General features: G+C 38.7%; 1 protein-coding gene across 3 annotated transcripts in view; it reads right to left on the reverse strand.

Moving 5' to 3' along the window:
* The window catches only part of PRKAA2 (protein kinase AMP-activated catalytic subunit alpha 2), a 70,730-nt gene extending 54,190 nt beyond the window's left edge, over nt 1-16,540 (reverse strand). Inside the window, exon 1 of one of the 3 annotated variants that reach the window (XR_011537331.1) lies at nt 16,304-16,478. Coding sequence is in view for 1 of the 3 variants with exons in the window: in XM_070609477.1 (XP_070465578.1) it covers nt 16,304-16,397 (94 nt within the window). In the remaining 2 variants the exon portion in view is untranslated. Of the gene's footprint in view, nt 1-15,904; nt 16,102-16,303 lie in introns of those variants that run through there. The other 2 variants (XM_070609477.1, XM_070609478.1) reach the window with 2 other exon arrangements.
* Between the last annotated feature and the right edge of the window lie 2,700 nt (nt 16,541-19,240).

The raw sequence follows: 19,240 nt of genomic DNA on the forward strand, positions 1-19,240 counted from the left end.
ACCTGGGAAAGGAAATAGGAATCCATATCAAAGAAGCCCAGAGAGTTCCAAATAAGAGGAATCCAAAGGGACCTACACCAAGACACATTATAATTAAAATGTTAAAAGTTAAACACAAGGAGAGAATATTACAAGCAATAAGACAAAAATAGCTTCTTACATACACGGGAACTCCCATAAGACTATCAGCAGACTTTTCTGCTGGCCAGAAGGGAGTGGCATAACATATTCCAAGGGCTGAAAGAAAAATACTTCCAACCAAGAATATTCCACATAACAAAGTTATCATTCAGAAGTGAAGGAGAGAGAAAGAGTTTTCCAGACAAGCAAAACAGTTCATCACCATTAAACTGGCCTTATAAGAAATGTTAAAGGGACTTCTTTAAGCTGAAAAGAAAGGGTACTAATTAGTTACAAGAACACATATGAAAGAATAAAACTCACTAGTAAGGTAAAGATACAGTAAAGGTAGTAGATTCATCACTTGTAAGGCTAGTATGAAGGTTAAAAGACAAAAGTAGTAAAAATAACATATAAATATATGATCACAAATAATTAGTTAAGGGATACACTAGATAAAAAGATATAAAATGTGGCATCAAAAAAATAAAACAAGGACCAACCCCAGCGGCCTCCTAGTTGCTCTGCTTCAGCAGCCTGGGTTCGGTTCCCAGGCACAGACCCACACCACTCATCAGTGGCCACGCTGTAGTGGTAGCTCGCATAAAAAAGAGGAAGACTGGCAACAGATGTTAGCCTAGGGGGGGATCTTCCTCAGCAAAAAAAAACAAAAGCAAAAAACATAAAACATGAGGGGTGAGCAATAATGTTGAGCTTTACAATGGGATTAAACTTAAGTTATTATGAACTTAAAATAGACTTATAGAAATAAGTTGTAATATGTAAGAATCATGGTAACTACAAAATAAAAAGCCTATAGTAAATACACAAATGATAAAGAGAAAGACAAGTAAGTGTACCACTAAAGAAAGTCATCAAACCACAAAAGAAAAGAGCAAAAGAAGGAACAGAGAGGAAATACAAAACAGCCAGAAAACAATTAACAAAACGGCAATAAGTATATACCTATCAATAATTATTTGAAATGTAAATGGACTAAATACTCCAATCAAAAGACAGAGTAACTAAATGGACTTAAAAAAACCAAGACCCATCTATATGGTGCCTACAAGAGACTCACTTTAGATGTAAGGCCACAGACTGAAAGTGAAGAAATGGGAAAAAATAATCCACACAAATGGAAACCAAAAGAAAGCTAGAGTCTATACCTAGACAACATAGACTTTAAAACAAAGACTGTAACATGAGACAAAGAAGAGTGTTAAATAATGATAAAGGAATCAGTCCAACAAGAAGATATAACATCTGTAAATATTTATGCACCAAACATAGGAGCAGTTAAATATACAAAACAAATATTAACAGACCTAAAGGGAGAAATAGCAATACAATAATAGTAGGACACTTTAATACCCCATTTACATCAATAGACAGGTCATCCAGATAGAAAGTCAATAAAAAAAAATTGGCCTTAAATGACATGTTAGACCAGATGGACTTAACAGATATTTACAGAACATTCCACCCAAAAGCAACAGAATACACATTCTTCTCAAGTGCATATGGAACATTTTCCAAGATAGATCATACGTTGGGCCACAAAACAAGTCTTAATAAATTTAAGAAGATTGAAATCATAATCAGCATCTTTTCTGACCACAATGATATGAAACTAGAAATCAATTACACAGAAAAACTGGAAAATTCACAAATATGTGAAGATTAAACAATATTCTACTGAACAACCAATGGATCAAAAGATAAATCAAAAAATATCTAGCGACAAATGAAAATGGAAATGTAACATACCAAAATTTATGGGATGTAGCAAAAACAGTTCTAAAATGGAAGTTCATAGACATAAATGCCTAACTCAAGAAACAAGAGAAGTCTCAAATAATCTAACTTTACACCTCAAAGAACTAAAAAAAAAAAAAGGTAGAACAAAGAGATTCCAAAGTTAGTAAAAGAAAGGAAATAACAGATCATATGCTAACATTTTGGACAATCTAGAAGAAATGGATAAATTCCTAGAAACATACAACCTATAGAGACTGAATCATGATGAAGCAGAAAATCTGAACAGACCAATTACCAGTAAGGAGACTGAATCAGTAATCAAAACCTCCCAACAAACAAAACTCCAGGACAAGACAGCTTCACTAGTGAATTCTACCAAATATTCAAAGAAGAATTTACACCAATGCTTCTCAAAGTCTTCCAAAAAATAGAATGGGAGAGAACGCTCCCAAACTCCTTTTATAAGGCCAGCATTAACCTGATACCAAAATCAGACAAGGATGCCACAAGAAAAGAAAATTACAGGCCAATATCACTGATGAAGATAAATGGAAAAATCCTTAACAAAATAGTAGCAAACCGAAGTCAACAATACATTAATGATCAAGTGGGATTTATTCCAAGGATGCAAGGATGGTTCAACATCCACAAATCAGTCAATGTGATACATGACATTAACAAAATGAAGGGTAAAAAGTCATATGATAATCTCAATAGATGCAGAAAAAGCATTTGACAAAATTCAACATCCATTTATGATAAAAACTCTCAACAAAGCGAGTATACAAGAAACATACCTCAACATAATAAAGGCCATATATGACAAGCCAATAGCTAACATCATGCTTAATAGGAAATGCTGACAGCTTTCCTCTAAGATCAGGAACAAGACAAGGATGTCCACTCTTGCCACCTTTATTCAATAATTCAACAATTCAAGTATTACAAGTCCTAGCAAGAGCAACTAGACAAGAAAAAGAAATAAAAGCATCCAAATTGGAAAGGAAGAAGTAAGACTGTCACTATTTGCAGATGACATGATATCATATATAGAAAACACTAAAGACTCCACAAAAACTGTTAGAGCTAATAAATGAACTCAGTAAGGTTGCAGGATAAAAAATCTGCTGCATTTCTATACACTAATAATGAATTATCAGAAAGAGAAATTAAGAAAGTAATCCCATTTACAATTACATCAAAAAGAATAAAATACCAAAGAATAAATTAAACCAAATAGGTGAAAGACCTGTATGTTGAAAACGACAAGACATTAATGAAAGAAACTGAAGAAGACACAAACAAATGGTAAGATATTCCATGTTTATGGATTGGAAGAATTAATACTGTTAAGAATGTCGACACTACCCAAAGCAATATACGGATTCAATGCAATATTTATCAAAATTCTAATGGCATTTTCCACAGAAACAGAACAAACAATCCTAAACATTGTAGGGAACCACAAAAGATCTCGAATAGTCAAAGCAATCTGGAGAAAAAAGAAGAAAGCTGGAGGCATCATGCTCCCTGACTTCAAACTATATCACAAAGCTATAGTAATTAAATCAGTATGGTACTGGCATAAAAATACAGGTATAAATTAATGGAACAGAATAGAGAGCCCAGAAATAAGCCCACACATATATGTCAATTAATTTATGACAAAGGAACCAAGAATATATAATGGGGAAAGGACAGTCTCTTCAATAAACGGTGATGGGAAAATTGGACAGACACATGGAGAAGAATCGAAGTGGACCACTGTGTTACACCATACATAAAAATTAACTCAAAATGGATTAAAGACTTGAACATAAGACATGAAACCATAAAACTCCTAGAAGAAAACATAGGTGGTAAACTCCTTGACATCCACCTTGGCAATGATTTCCTGAATTTGACACCAAAAGCAAAGGCAAATAAGAGCAAAAATAAACAAGTGGGACTATATCAAACTAAAAAGCCTCTGCACAGCAAAGAAAACCACAAACAAAATGAAAAGGCAATCTACTGAATGGAAGAAAAAACTATATTTGCAAATCATGTATCTGATACGGTGTTAACATCCAAAATATATAAAGAACTCACACAACTCAACAGCAAAAAAAAAACGATTAAAAAATGGGCAGTAGATCTGAAGAGACATTTTTCCAAAGGGGACATACAGATGGCCAACAGGTAGAGGAAAAGATGGTCTACATCACTAATCACTGGGGAAATGCAAACAAAATCACAATGAGATATCACCTCACACCTGTTAGAACGCCTACTATCAAAAAGACAAGAAGTAATAAGTGCTGGCGAGGATGTGGAAACAAGGGAACCCCTGTGCCTGGTTGGTGGAAATACAAATTACTGTGGCCACACGAAAACAGTATGGCAGTTCCTCAAAAAATTAAAAACAGAAATACCAAATGATCTGGCAATTCCACCTCAGGTATTTATCTGAAGAAAACAAAAGCACTAATTCAAACAGATATATGCATCCCACGTTCACTGCAGCATTATTTACAATAGCCAAGATATGAAAACAATCTAGGCATCCATTGATAGGTAAAGGGCTAAGGAAATTGTGGCGCATATATATATATATATATACACCACACACACATATATATAATGGAATATTATTCAGCCATAAAAAAGAATAAAATCTTGCCATTTGCAACATCATGGATGTACCTTAAGGGCATTATGCCAGCAACTCAGACAGAGAAAGAAAAATGCCATATGATCTCTCTTATATGTGGAATCTAAAAATATATATGTATTAAAAAAAAAAAAAAGCTCCTAGATACAGAGAATAGATTAGTAGTTGCCAGAGACAGGGGGTGGAGGGTGGGAGAAATGGGTGAACTGCTTTTGAAGTTTTCTTTACTTTAAATTAAAAAAAAATTATTGGCTGAATATCCACATGCTTGGTGTTCATTAATCCCTCTAACAAATCACTTCACAATAAGCATGGCATTGTAGTTCTATTCTTGGATATTTTCCCACTGAAAACATTGCCAGGTTATTCCTGCCATGTCACCTGCTGAACAAAATTGCATAGATTTCACTATGAAGCATTAGCCATACTACTCACCTCTATTGATATATTTAACCCAAAGTCATACTAAAAACACCTTCCAATTGCTCCTTCTCTTGGAAAAGGCACCCTTGGCTCTAGAATTGCATATTCTTTCTATACGATGAAGTCTCGTTTGTCACCTTGCTCTTGATACAACTGCAATCTGGGATATTTCTTTACAAGTCAAAGCATGAAAAGCTTTTTCTGTACTTTATTTTTAGGCCTAAGATCTTGACAAGAGAAAACACAGTACCATGGGGTTGACATGGACAGAAAGGTGATTATCTCTTTAACACAAAGCAGTAGTGAACAAGTAATTCATATTTATCCATTTGATTCCTACCGGAGAGAACTCAGAATCACCAAACTTCAGAGGCGAAAAGGATCTTAGCTGCGACAAGTCAAATCCACTTGCTTATAAAAGAGGAGACAAAGGCTCATACTATTGGGCTGAACCAGGTCCCTCAATGGGGCATTGTGTAAGTACATCATATGTCTTTACTGAGCATGTGAAAGGCCAGCGTTAGAGGAGGTATCATCAGATCAATGATGATTTCTGAAAGCAAACCTAGAAATTTCAAAAAAGCAGAATCACAGCCAATGTGTGCATTAGCCTCCATGCCTCAGATTCTCTCTCCCCTGAACTTGGATTCATTCAGGGCTTTCTTCTGGAGGAATCTCCTGTGACCCCGGCTGTGGCACGAGTCTTTCTTGCAAGGAAAGCAGACTAAGAAACTCTCTCCCCGGGAAGTCACAGTAAAAAGCACGGTTGTGGAAAACCACATTGATGCACAGCATTTAAGAGCACGTTTCCAAAAATATTAGTACATACATAAAAATAACATCTGGAAGAAGATACACCAACTATCTGCAGTGGTTTTACGTGGAGGATGGAATTACGAGGGACTTTCCCTTTCTACATATTTATTTCTGTGATGTTTGGGTTCTTTATGAAAAATCTGTATTACTTTTTGCTATGGACTGAATTGTGCCGTCCCCATCCCCAATTCACGTGTTGAAGCCCTAACCCAGTGTGACTGTATTTGGAGACAGGGCTGTGAGGAGGGGACAAAGGATAACTGAGGTGATAAAGGTGGGGCCCTAATCCAGCACGGCTGGTGTCCCCACAAGAAGAGCAAGACACCAGAGCTTGCGCTCCCTCAGCCATGTGAGGACTCAGTGAGAAGGTAGCCCTTATCAGGAACTGGATCAGCCAGCACCTTGATCTTGGACTTCCCAGCTTCCAGAACTCTGAGAAACAAATGTTGTTTAAGCCAAAAAGAAAACAGTACTGACAGAAGAAGAAATAATCATCAGCACCACAGAACCACAATTACAACTTACATAAAGTCTGGGCATTATGGAAGAAATTACATGTCCTCCAGGAAAACGCATTTGAAAAAGAGGAAATTTTGATGGTCAATAAACATATGAAAAGGTACTCAATATTAATAATCATCAGGGAAATGTAAATTAAAACCACAATGCAATACAGTACCACAACATGCCCACCAGAACAGCAACAACAAAAGACAGACGATACCAAGTATTGGCAAGCACGTAGACCAAGTGGAACTTTTATATTGCTGGTGGGGACGTAAATTAGTGCAAACAATAGGGAAAAGTGTAAATTGGTGCAAAACACGTAACTACTAAAACTGAGTATGTATGCTCTGACTCACTGATTCCACTCCTAAGTACACAACCAACAGAAATGTACACATAAAAAGTTCTCGGGTGCTTTGAGATCTTTATAAAAAGTTCTCAATTCTGCTGGTCCATAGACTCACACCTTAAGTAGCAAAGACCCAAGAAATAGAAAGAAAAGCACAAGGTACTGTAGAAAGGAAACTAGCCAGAGTGGGTCCACAAAGGCAGGATCAAAGGACCAGACGATTCTGGGGCCCAGGAAGCAGAGCAATTTGGGGAAAGGTGGCTACGACAGCAACAGGAAGACAGCTCTTGCTGAACCGCAGATGATGACGATGGTAATGGTAATGAGTGCCTACTACCTACCAGGCACTTTTGTGGGTGGGTGTGTGTGTGTGTGTACATGCGTTTTAAGCACTTAATATATATACTTTTCTTATTTAAACCCTACAAGGGTTTTTACAGAGAAAATTGAGCCTCACAGAGTTTAAGAAACTTACCCAAAATTCCTATCAGAAATTAGTACTAGAGCTGTGATTCAAAGCTATATCTTGCTATCTCCAAAGCAATTCTCAGGGGGAAAAAATTTGCTCTGTATTCATTTCCTAAGAGTTCTGAAGAGTCCTGTTGCCACTTGTTAAATGATGCAAAAATAGACTGGAAACAGCACTTAGACTAAAAAGAACAACACGACAAAATCCTTTTCTCAAAAGTACACAATATAGTCCAAATATAACCTGATTTTTTTAACCAAAAGTTATACTTCAGAAAAAAGAGACTGTTCTCAAAGCCAAGTTCTCATAAACCTTCTACATTAAGAAAGCACTTTCTAAGTTATTTTGGACAACAAATGACAACGTATAAAAGACACATTTGCCTAAACATGTATCAATCATTAGCGGAGAGAAAACATTTGATGAAATCAGTTAAAAAAAAGATATTTATCAAGGATAAGGTAATATAATTATTCCTGATGAATAATTTCATACTTAAAAATGTAGAGTATCATCCTAAATATAAGCCTTTTAAAGATTCACATTTAAGAAGCAGTATACTGTGTGATTGCAACATTGTGAAGCTCATTAAGTATAAGCCTACAAGACAAATGAAAAACCCAAAGCTCTAATGTTATATTAGTGGGTACCTGTTATAGTACTGCACACAGATTCAAAATAACTTAAATGAAAATGAATATGGTACTCTAGAAAACCATGGTCGATGATTCAAAAAGTAACCCTAGTAAAGACAAAAATCTGAAATGTGACGTAGAAAAAAAACAGTACTTCTAAAATATTTAATGATATGATTTTAAACGTTTATCTAAAATAGCAATATATCATAAATAGAAAAAAAGACACATGCAAAAACGTTTAAAGCAGCATTATTTATAATAACCAAAAAGTAAAAACTACTCAAATACCCAACAATAACAGAATGGATAAAGAGCAGAGTCTTAATGTAATACCATACAGCAATGAGAATGAATAAATTACAACTGCACGCAACAACGTGGATAAATCTCACCACACAGTCTCCAGTGAAAGTCAGCTCACAAATACGATTCTGTTTCCATAAAGTTCAAAAATAGGTGAAACTAATCCGTCGACGGTGGTTACCCCTAGTGGGGGTGGAGGACAGAAACAGTAACTAAAATGGGACACCACGGGGAGCTTGTAGAATACTGGTCCTCTTTTGTGTCGTTAGTAGTTTATATGGGTATGTTCAGTCTGTGAAAATTCAATGAGGATTTATGTAAAAAAAATCACTTAGAATGCATGTACCTCTTTGTATATGTGGCACAATACAATCACAAAGTTAAGAAAGAATGTGTAGATGACACTATACCCACACTTAGGCTATGACAAGCGAAGGGACACCCTATGCGTCAACAAGCAGGGCCCTGGGGGCATCAGCCACCCTTCCTCATTTATAACTACGTTGCAATTTAGAAATTGAGAGATGTTAAATGAGAACATATTGCTCATTGTGTTTTTAATAGTACATAAGAAAATATAAAGAAAAAAGATTCTAAGAAACCCTATTTTAATAAATTGATATATTAGCATTCAGAATGAGACAAATTATAGCAGGATTTGATAATTATCTTTAATCATATAAAAGGATATTTTAAAAATCTAAGAGCAAATGGAAAAAAATTATCACTTTAAAGTCAAAGTCACCACCAAAAGAGACAGTAAAATTTATTAGAAGCAAACAGTGTTAAACATAAGAAACCACTTAAGCTAGAATCCTGTTCCCTTGAAGGGGTGAAGAAGGTTTCTATTATTAGCAGAGATAAGAGCTGCCTGAAATTCTTTCCTTAATAAGACCATACTAAAAATAAAATGGTTCACCACATTTCAAAATAAACACATTGCTCTGCATTTGCATTTCAATCATTTAAATAACACATGAAAGTCTATTCAACCTGAATCAAGGTGTTTTCTCTTACATTTGCATCTAATAAACATACCAGGAGGATTTGCTCTCATTTTTATAACACATTCAAAATTTTAGGGGTCTTGTGCCACCCACTTACTGATTCATTCTCTCTTAAAGGATCTGAGACCAGATCTTCTGCTAGATCAAACTGAATTATCTGTTTGGCTTCAAAAAATTAACTATTTTCTCTACAGAATATTTTCCCCATCATTAAGGAAACCACAGGAATCTCAGAAGAATAAATGCAGAAGTATCATTACAAACCAGTACCAAATGCTTTGAGGAAAGCTAACACGGACCACAAGACAAGTGAGTATTTTGGCATGTTTTTACAAAAGAACTAGATAAAGCAGTGCCGTGTCAGCATGGGAACGGAAGAGTCTCTACAGAACTGAGGTGGTTACCTCAGTATATGACCAAACTACAAGAATCCTTTCTAATTTACACAGATATATAAGGAAAAAGTTTGTAGAAAGGCATTTTTAGCTCCGAGTCTGCATTTTCTGTAGTTTAAGAAAAATGAACTTGATTTATTATTTTGGTTCTACTTTAAGTAGACATGGCTTTAAAAATAACATACATAAAAACTACCAGCTGATGCTCACACGCTCCTCCTTCCTCCAAGAGCTCTATGATTGCCACCACGGGAATGGAACATACGTATGTCACAGTGTCTGCATATACGCTTTGGCAGTGGTGTACAGGGGAGGGTGGTAAGTGAGCAGCATGTAGACAATTAGTTTTCTGAACATATTTGAGTGAAACATGAAAGAAGACATGGGAAAAACAAAACAGGAGATAGTAAACTCCTCCTACACCTCATCAAATAAATTTCTGGTGTCAGAACCAGATCACTGACTATTCTCAGAGTTCAGCTAATTATGGGTTTAAGTGCATAATAGGACCTAAGTACATAAAAGTACCTAGGAGTGAAGTACTTCTAAGTATCTTTTCACCTCAATTTTCTCATGTACTTCTCACAATGGTGTAAGAGAACATACAGTATTAGTCTCTTCTTTATATATCAAGGGTCTTTGGTTTAAGGTCACACAGGTGGCTTATGACACAGCTCAAGTTCCACAGCAGGTCTCCAAATCCAGTGTTCTCTGTATTATATACCATGTTGCCTTCGAAGGTTTACCCTAAACCTATCCACCATTTAGAACATTGTTTCCTACGGGAAAAAATCTTTTGAGAGTCAACCAACTGATTACACAAAATGAACAAAATCATTGAGAAATTCAGAACAAAATCACCAACGTCACAATCATATAAATGATACATAAGTCAGCAAAAAAAAAATCTAAATAGTACATCATTTCCCTAAGTGTTTGAGAGATCTGACTGAATTGATTTTAATTCAAACACTAATCTTCTAGTTTTTGAGGAGAAATATAGATTCATTATTTGGAACTATTGTTTAATACATGTTTAGAATTTGCATAATTTCAAAAGTAAAATCAGTTCAGCTAGTGACTTATATAAACATTCACTATTATTTCCATTTGACTCTCATTCATTTTCCATATTTGTGAAAAAACAAATTACATGACAACCAAAAAGGATATGCATTTTAATATAAATGCTAATAATTAGGTATAACAGAGCACAAAAAAATTAGTCATTAAGAACTTTCTTCAATGCTGGCAGCCAAAAACTAGGGACAGCTTCTCACAGCTCTGTCTCAATACTGCTATCAGAGCTGAAGGCACTCCTAAACCCAGCAAACACTTATTCACACCTCACACGGGGCGGAATTTACTCACAACCGCCACGCGTCAAGTCACCTCCACAACAGCAGCACCCATGTGTACCGCAATTTGTCTGCTTTAAAGCCATTTTAGGTATCTTGACTCATTTAATCCTCCTAAAAGTTCTAGAAAGTAGGTAGGCCAAGTTTTGTTACTGCCATTTTACAAGGGAGGCAACAAAGGCTCACAGGAGTTCAATGGTTTTCCCAAAGCCATAAAACTGGTAGCGGAACGGATAATGCCTTCCAAAACCAACGCTCTTTCTAGGACATAAAATCCTTTCTACAAGTTCTCTGTAGTCTGATTACCAAAGGTTGCTGGTAATCTTTAGTCAAGGTTATTTTCATAGGAAGAAAAAAAACCCGAAATACATGGTATTTCTAAGAAACTTGGGTTAAAATGTCAGTATTCAACACATTCATCATATAAGAAAAGGAACGGACTGAGGCATATGAGTAAAAGTTGGGAATATGAAAATATAAATTTTTACCATACATATGGAGCTTCAAAAAAATTTTTATTCTCTGTAAATATGGACTAAAATAAAGACATTTAAATCTTATTTTCTCAATTCCTGATAATATCTACAGATATGTAAAATTATATCCTTGTAGATTTGAAACTCAAAAGATAACATACTGTGCATTTTGACTTGACATGCCATATTGCACGGACTCTGGAGTCAGAGAATCCAGAATTTAACTGCCAATTCTGCCACGTACTGGCACTGTGACCTTGGGCAAGTTACTCAAAAAGTATCTGATTCTCAACTTCTTCACTTGTAAAATGGAGATAATACCAAACTCAGAGGATTACTCTGGAAAATAAATAAAATCAAGTACATAAAAAGTACTCAGAATACAGTAAAAACTGAATCAAATTGTAGCTTTCATCACTCAAGTGTTACACACACGCTTCTTTTCTTTTGTTCTGCGTGACATCTGCATTTCAGCTCGGGTCTTCAGTAATTCAGATTTCCATTAAACACATCCATATTTTGGAATTAAATCTTTAAAAAAATCAGCTTAATGATAAAGTTGGAGAAGACCGGAGAGATCAGGTGTTCTAAAGTCATCCTTTAGGAGAAGAAGAAAATGAGGCCCAAAAAGGTTAAATGTCTTGTTGAGGGCCTTGACACTACACACAGGCATCACAGACAATCCCAGCAAGGGCCCAAAATATCAGAGGCACAACTCCCAGGACCACCAACTGACCGGGCAGTTGTCTGAAATTCAATTTATCATTTAGGACATGGAATTTACATTTCAAAAAAGGGAACATTATTTGTTAAAAATTTTTAATGAAAGTTCTATTTGCTTATCTTTCCTATTATCTCAAAAGAAGTGGAGAATTAGTAAAATATTTACTTAATTTCTTGACAGTCAATTCTGTGGGCCATTCACGTAACTATTGAAAAACAGAGAAGGTAAGTCCTTGATGAGAATTTGCTGCTCAGGGAGAATGTGATGGCAAAGTCTCTCTTGATGCACAATTCCGATAAAGAACTACTTCATAAACCCAATCTGCCAGTCCTCACTTGGAAAATGGAGGCTTCTCTGTAACTGATAATCAGCATTCTATTATAAATAAATACTTATTTCTTCAACCAGTCTTTGTATAACACAAACAGATCTATTCTTCTAGAATTTCTATCGCCTTTGCTATTTCAATAAGAGCTGAACAAGTCTAATTACAAGAGCTCTTGAACAGCGGTTCCACTCTACCCTGGAAAGAGTAAGAACTGAAACAATCAATATAAAGAAAGCATTTAAGTAAATAAAAAGTATTACTTTTAAACTCTGCCAGACCACATAATCTGTTTCCATAAGCACTCTCCTAGTAATCCAAGAAAATAGAATAACGAAGGAGAAAATTCAGTTTAGAACATTTTAATAGGCTTTATTTATTTCTCAACAAATAGAGAAGGATTTCCATTTACTTTTTAAAAATAACTTGAAACGAATGCTATTGAATGAAAACTATGCCATTTTCAATTTTTTCTTATCATACCTAACTCTGGTCCATAAATTGACTCATCAATAATTAAGTTAAATTTTCAAAATATATAATCAGCATAACTATTAAGAGAGAAGGCAAACTCACTCTTGCATTTCCATGTTTTTACAGCCATATAAAACGAAATTATCTACTATTAAGTTTTTTACTAGATATTAATTTTACAAAGTCTACATCTATAACAACTAAAAACGCATATGTTTTCAACTAACGGTTTGGGGACAACTGGATATTCATATTCAAAAAATTGACCTTAAAACCTCATCTTATACCACGCTCAAATTTAACTCAAAATAAGTCAGAGACTTGAACACAAGAGCTAAAACAATAAAACGTTTAGAAGACAACATAAGAGAAAAATCCTTGAGACTTAAAGCAAAGATCTCTTCGACATAACACCAAAAGCACGGCTCATAAAAAGAAAAAAATCAATAAACTGGACCTCACAAAAATGCAAAACTTTTATACTTCAAAAGATACCATTAAGAAAATGAAAAGTCAAAAAGCAGACTGGGAGAAAATATTTGCAAAACATCCAACAAGAGACTTGTCTCCGGAAGTTATAAAGAATTCTTATAACTCAACTTATGAGATGGCAAACAACCCAATCAAAAAATAAGCAAAAGATATGAATAGACATCTCACCCAAGAAGACATATGAATGGCTAATAAGCACATGAAAAGATGTTCAACATCATTAGTCATTAGGGAAACGCACATTAAAGCCACAATGAGATGCCATTTCACACCCATCAGAATGGCTATTATAAGACAGACAGTAACAAAGGTTGATGAGAATGTGGAGAATCAAGAACCCTCATATGTTGTTGGTAGGACTGTAAAATGGTACAACCACTTTGGAAAACAGTTTGCAGTTTCTCAAAAAACTAAACATAAAACTATGATACGACGTAGCAATTCTACTGCTAGGTATCTACCCAAGATACATAAAAACCTATGTCCACACAAACATTTGCACGCGAATGTTTGTGGTGGCATTGCTTGTAATAGCCACAAACTGAAAACAATGTCCATCAACTGGTACAGACAGAATGGGGCATACCCGCACAATAGATTATTATTCAGCAACAAAAAGCAACAAACTAGTGGCACATTCTATGTCATGCATAAACCTCAAAAACATCGTTAAATTAGTCAGACATGAGACACTCCATATTGAATGACCCCATTTACAAGAACTGTTCAGAGAAAGCAAGTTTATACAGACAGAAAATAGAACAGTGGTTTCCTCGGGCTGAGGGCGGGAACAAGGATTAACTGTAACGGGCATGAGGGATTCACTGTGGTGATGAAAATGTTCTAAAATTGATCTATGATGACGGCTGCACCATTTGGTAAAGTTCTAAAAATCACTGAATTGTACACTTGGAATGAGTGAATTTTAGGAAATGTAAAATATACCTCAATAAACCCGTTTTTAAAAATGCACGTACTTTTGTTTCTCGTCCCTTGAAGAACTAAATGAGTAACTTTAGATTGGAGCCACTTCCCTAACTTTCATTAAACACCTCTAACCTTGCCTGGGAAGCCACAGCCTAGCTTCACAGAGGCTTTCACCCGGTGTTAAGGACACCCCTCCAACTGGTTGCTCACTGGACAGGGGTCCTCCAGGAAAAGGACTTCTCAGAAATCAAAAAAGTTTCTGTTAGTCTATATCTGAAGAAGCCGGCGCCTGGAAGCAGCTCAAGAGTACACACAAAAGAGGTTTAAATTGTCCTCTGACAATGGGCCAACTGAGCTGACGGGAGTTTTAGTCAACATTCAGATTACAGCTGAAGAATTTAAAAAGATAAACACGTTAACACGATTTGAAAGGACATAGGGTAAGTTATATAACTTTGAGAGTGTACACGTCCAGATGGCAAAGGCACTGTTTGCTTGAGTAACTGCATAATGTCAAAGCACAAGAGTCCTCACAACTCATATGTAACGACCACTAATGTTACAAGTGTTATTAATCCAATCCCTGCACCTTCCTATATTCGTTCCAAACATATCCCCCTAACTATCCACTTTATTTATGAGGTCTTTCAAAAATAATCCAGGACTCCATAGCCCTCAAAGGACTTTAAAGAATTTTATAAACTTCTTAGGTCTTTACATAAACTCCACCTTATCTGTGAGGCCTTGCTTTACAACTTCATTGAAAGCTGTCAACCTCACAAAACTCCCTATGCTCCCTTCTCTCATTCATTTTCCTCAATAGCACTAAACATACCATACATTATACATAAATATTGTGATTATTGTTTGTCTTTCCCTACTAGAATATAAACTCCACAAAAGGAGGGCTTTTAATCTCATTTTGTTTCTTGCTGTATCCCCGCTGCCCAGAACAGTGGCCAGTACATCATAGGTGCTCAGTAAGTGTTTTCTGAACCTATTTAACAAGATTAAAATAGGAATTTTTAAAGGAAATAGAGGCCTCAGAATAAAATCTCCAAACTGCCTACCGAACATCTCTACAGCAAAAAGAAAAAAAAAAAGCCAACATTTTACTTATAATTCTGAAATCGCAACCACCAAAGGGAAAGTATATTTAATAAGGGGGCTCTAGCTCTGGAAAGAGGACAAAATAAATCCCACGTGACTTATTAACAACAAAAAAGGAAAGTTCAATACTTAACCAGTAAGAAGTAAAAACATTTCAAAAGCAGCCTGTTTTTCTACATCCAAAATGGGACCCTCTCACCGGGAAAACCGACCTCCGGAGAATATGCCTCAGCAGGTCTGCCTCCTGAGCCCCACACCCTCCAAGCTGCAACAGCAAGGAACCCTCCTCCTCTGCCCACTCCCGAAGCCTCCCCAGAGCCATCCTACACCCGCCAACCAGCCTTCAGCCTCCCAGCCTCCCAGTTCTGAGCGACCCCGACAACCGCAGCTGCGCGCCAGCCCCGCGCATCCCCAGCCCCCAAACCGGCCCTCCTCTCGGCCCCGGGGCCCCCCTCGACCGTCGGCCGCCAGCCCGCGCTCGGGGGGCGCGGGAGAAGCCGGGGCAGGGACCTCCCAGCCTGGCCAGAAGGGGAGGACATTTTACACTTCAGCCTGGTTCTGCCAATTTCGGTGTGACCTTGAGCACGTTCCTCCGCCTCTGGGGTCCGCGTCTTCCCACCGTCAATGTGAGGCCAGCCCTGCCCCAGCTGCTGGGACAGTTACCCGAGGTCACAGGGAAGGCACCTGCCGGGGCGCCCGGCAGGACCGGGAACTCAGCCCCACCCCGCGGGCTCGACCCCCTGCTCTGCGGAGGGCGCGCGGCGCCAGGTCCCCGCCCCGACCCCCGACCCCTGCCCCGGGCCCGCGCCCGGGTCCCGACCCCCGCCCCGGTCCGCGCCCCCTGACCCCCGCCCCGGCCCCGCGCCCCCGGCCCCGGCCTCGCGCGGCCACCGCTCCACCTGCCGCCGGGCCGCCCGCCCTCCCCCGGGGCTCCGAGGCCCGGCCTCCGGCAAGCGGGCCGCCCGGCGTACTCAACTCTTCACTTTGCCGAAGGTGCCGACGCCCAGCGTGTCCCCCAGCACGTAGTGCCCGATCTTCACCCGCCCGTCGTGCTTCTGCTTCTCTGCCATCTTCAGCGCCCGCCGCCCGCTCGGCTGCCGCGGGCTCCCGGCGCCGCCGCCGCCTACCCACAGTGCAGCGGGCCCGGGCCGGGGGCGGGGCGCGCGCGGGCCCACCGAGGCGGCGCGCCGGGGCGGGGCCGACAGGTGTGCGCGGACGGCCGAGGGGACGCCCCTACCTGGGCGGGGCGAGGGCGGGGGGCGCTCGCGGGGGCCGTCAGGAGGGCAAGCGAAGGGAGAGGAAATATGAGGCCGAGATTTGGGGGATCTTGGCGAATGGAAGGAGGTGCGAGTCGAATTTGAAGGAGAGACACAGGCCGCCAGCGCGGGGAGGCGGGGCGCGTGAAAACCGCGGCGCGGGCGGCGCGGAGGCGCGGCGGGGGCGCGGCAGGGGGCGCGGCAGGGGGCACGGCAGGGGGCGGGCCGGGACAGCCGCGGGGGCTCCGCCGGGCGCCGGGCACGGCCACACAGAGTACATGGGCAGTTGCCCCCCTCCGCTGCTTTATCATTTTCAGTTATGTTGTCCGAGACATGGAAGACACGATCTCCTCCAGAACTCTCAATTCTGACTAATTTGCACAAAATTCTTCATCAAGTCGGTCACGATATTTGCTTGATGGTATTTTAGCATATGCTTATGTAAATATATGGTGTCGAAATAGCCTGTGATGGGGCTGCGCAAGAGGAAAATAGTGCAAGAAATGAGATGGGAAATTGAATATAGTGTGCATAGGAAGTAAAATACGTAAGGGACAACGAGAAGTGTGAAGAGCAAGGGCTATAAAGGCACAAATTAAAGAAAGGTAAAAATAAAAGTGGGGAAAAAATCCTAAGAGACTGGAAGCGTAGCACACAGGCCGAGTCTGAAGACCCACAGGAACTTAGTAGCGAAGTGATTATGCCTTCCTGCCTCCCTTCTATCCTTTCTTCCCTCTTTCCTTCCTCCCTATCTCCTTCCCTCCCTCCCTTCCTTCCTTCCGTGTGGTCTTGTTCTTCAATGTTACCTGTCTTTCAGTGCTTACAAATTATTTACTGACTGGGAATAAATGTTTAAGGATTAGTTGAACAGTTTTAGCATTGTGCATGACGATAGAGTTTCAAGACCACATTCCTCAAACAAGAAGTCTCTTATCGCACTGTTTATATGTAAAGAGAGAAAGATTGATCAGAAAGAAGATGTAACAAAAGTTTTTCTGAGAAGTGTTAGATATACAAATGGCAAATAAGCATCCATTCTTGTTTAGACACCCAAGACAATCTGACGAGAGATGATCGCACCTTATAAATGATAGATAGCACAGTTGTCGGACAGAGGGTGTTTTTGTTCATTCTTGGGATCATCTTTCTTGCTTACAAGAAGTATCGTTTAAGAATCACTCTACCTAGCTGGCAATTTGGAGAAAATAGCCAGGTATTTTTGCTGCCAACCCTCCATTTGGTTAAGGGTCACTCCTTCAGTATTCATTCAAGTGAATAAGAAAACAAAATACCTATTCTGCTTTTGACATACCACATGTATGTCTGTCTCTTGTGCTAAGATCCGGTTAAAAGATGTTGAAAAGTCTGTTAGATTGCTTTCTTGAAGCTCCATGAAGACAGACTATAGAGATTTTAAAGCATTCTGCACTGTCTTAACTATTCGTTGATAATTACAACTTAAATTATTATAGACTTCATAGCTATGATCCTTACTTAGCAACTATAATAAATAAATAAATAAATACATAAAATAAAACTACCTTGTAGCTTTATGATTATACCAAACAAGTGTATGATACTCTGGTGATTAAAAAGTTCATTTAAACACAATTATTTAATTGTCATAAAAGAAACTTATTATTATGCCCATTTTATAGATGATAAAAATTAGTTTTTCCCTCTCTGATGTGCCCAAGGCTAATCAGCTAAGTGGCAGAGTCAGAACTCAATGTCCAGTTCTGACTTGTCCTTTTGTCTCTCTACTATACCACAGCCGCTTATAAAGAAAGAACTGTAGTGCTCTAAGGACATTTAAAATGTTCACAATTAGAGCCCTAGTCTCCTATTTTTATTGTTAGGGCAGTATATACTTTAAACTCCTATTTTTAGCTGTTTTCCGACTTCTATTGAGAGGAAAGCTTGAAAGCTAAGTGGGTCGGGGGGAGGGGGTGGGGAAGGACAGCGCTGGGTGGCAGCACGCAGCCTTCAGTTGCTCTGACCGTTTCAGATACGGTTCCATATTTGCGTCACCCTACCCTGCAATGCAAACCAGACAGTTAATTGGACCAAATCTCCTGAAGAGTCATGCCCCTCAGGGGTCTCACCCACTAAAGATGTTCTGGTAAATACAGTATTCCCCATTGTGTTATTTTCAGTGATGTTTTAGTGTCCCTATGCTGTTTGGTACCAATCTCTGAGATGAGTGCCCCGGCAGCCACTCCGTTCTGAATGCCGGTCAGTTGTTACTGCTTTACCCTCCCATTGTTGGGTCTTTGGGGTGATCTTACTTCAAATATTCTAAAGTAGGGCCTGAATAAGAGAATAATGGAGTACCGCTAAACTCGAATACTAGATTCCGTTGGTCTTATCGACGACCAGGCCTTCAAGTCTTTACTCACAGTCACCTTCTCAGTGAGGCTCACCTTCTCTGACCAGCCTATTTAAAATTGCGGTTTCCTATGGATTTTATTCTTTTTCTTGCGATTGTAAATGGGATTGTATTCTTCATTTCTCTTTCTGCTAGTTCGTTGTTAGTGTAAAGAAATGAGACTGATTTTTGTATGTTGGTTTTGTACCCTGCAACTTTACTGTATTTGTTGATGATTTCTAATAGTTTTTTGGTGAATTCTTTAGAGTTTTCTCTATAGAGAATCGTG

Source organism: Equus przewalskii, chromosome 2, assembly GCF_037783145.1.
Source record: "Equus przewalskii isolate Varuska chromosome 2, EquPr2, whole genome shotgun sequence".
Lineage (NCBI taxonomy): Eukaryota > Metazoa > Chordata > Mammalia > Perissodactyla > Equidae > Equus > Equus przewalskii.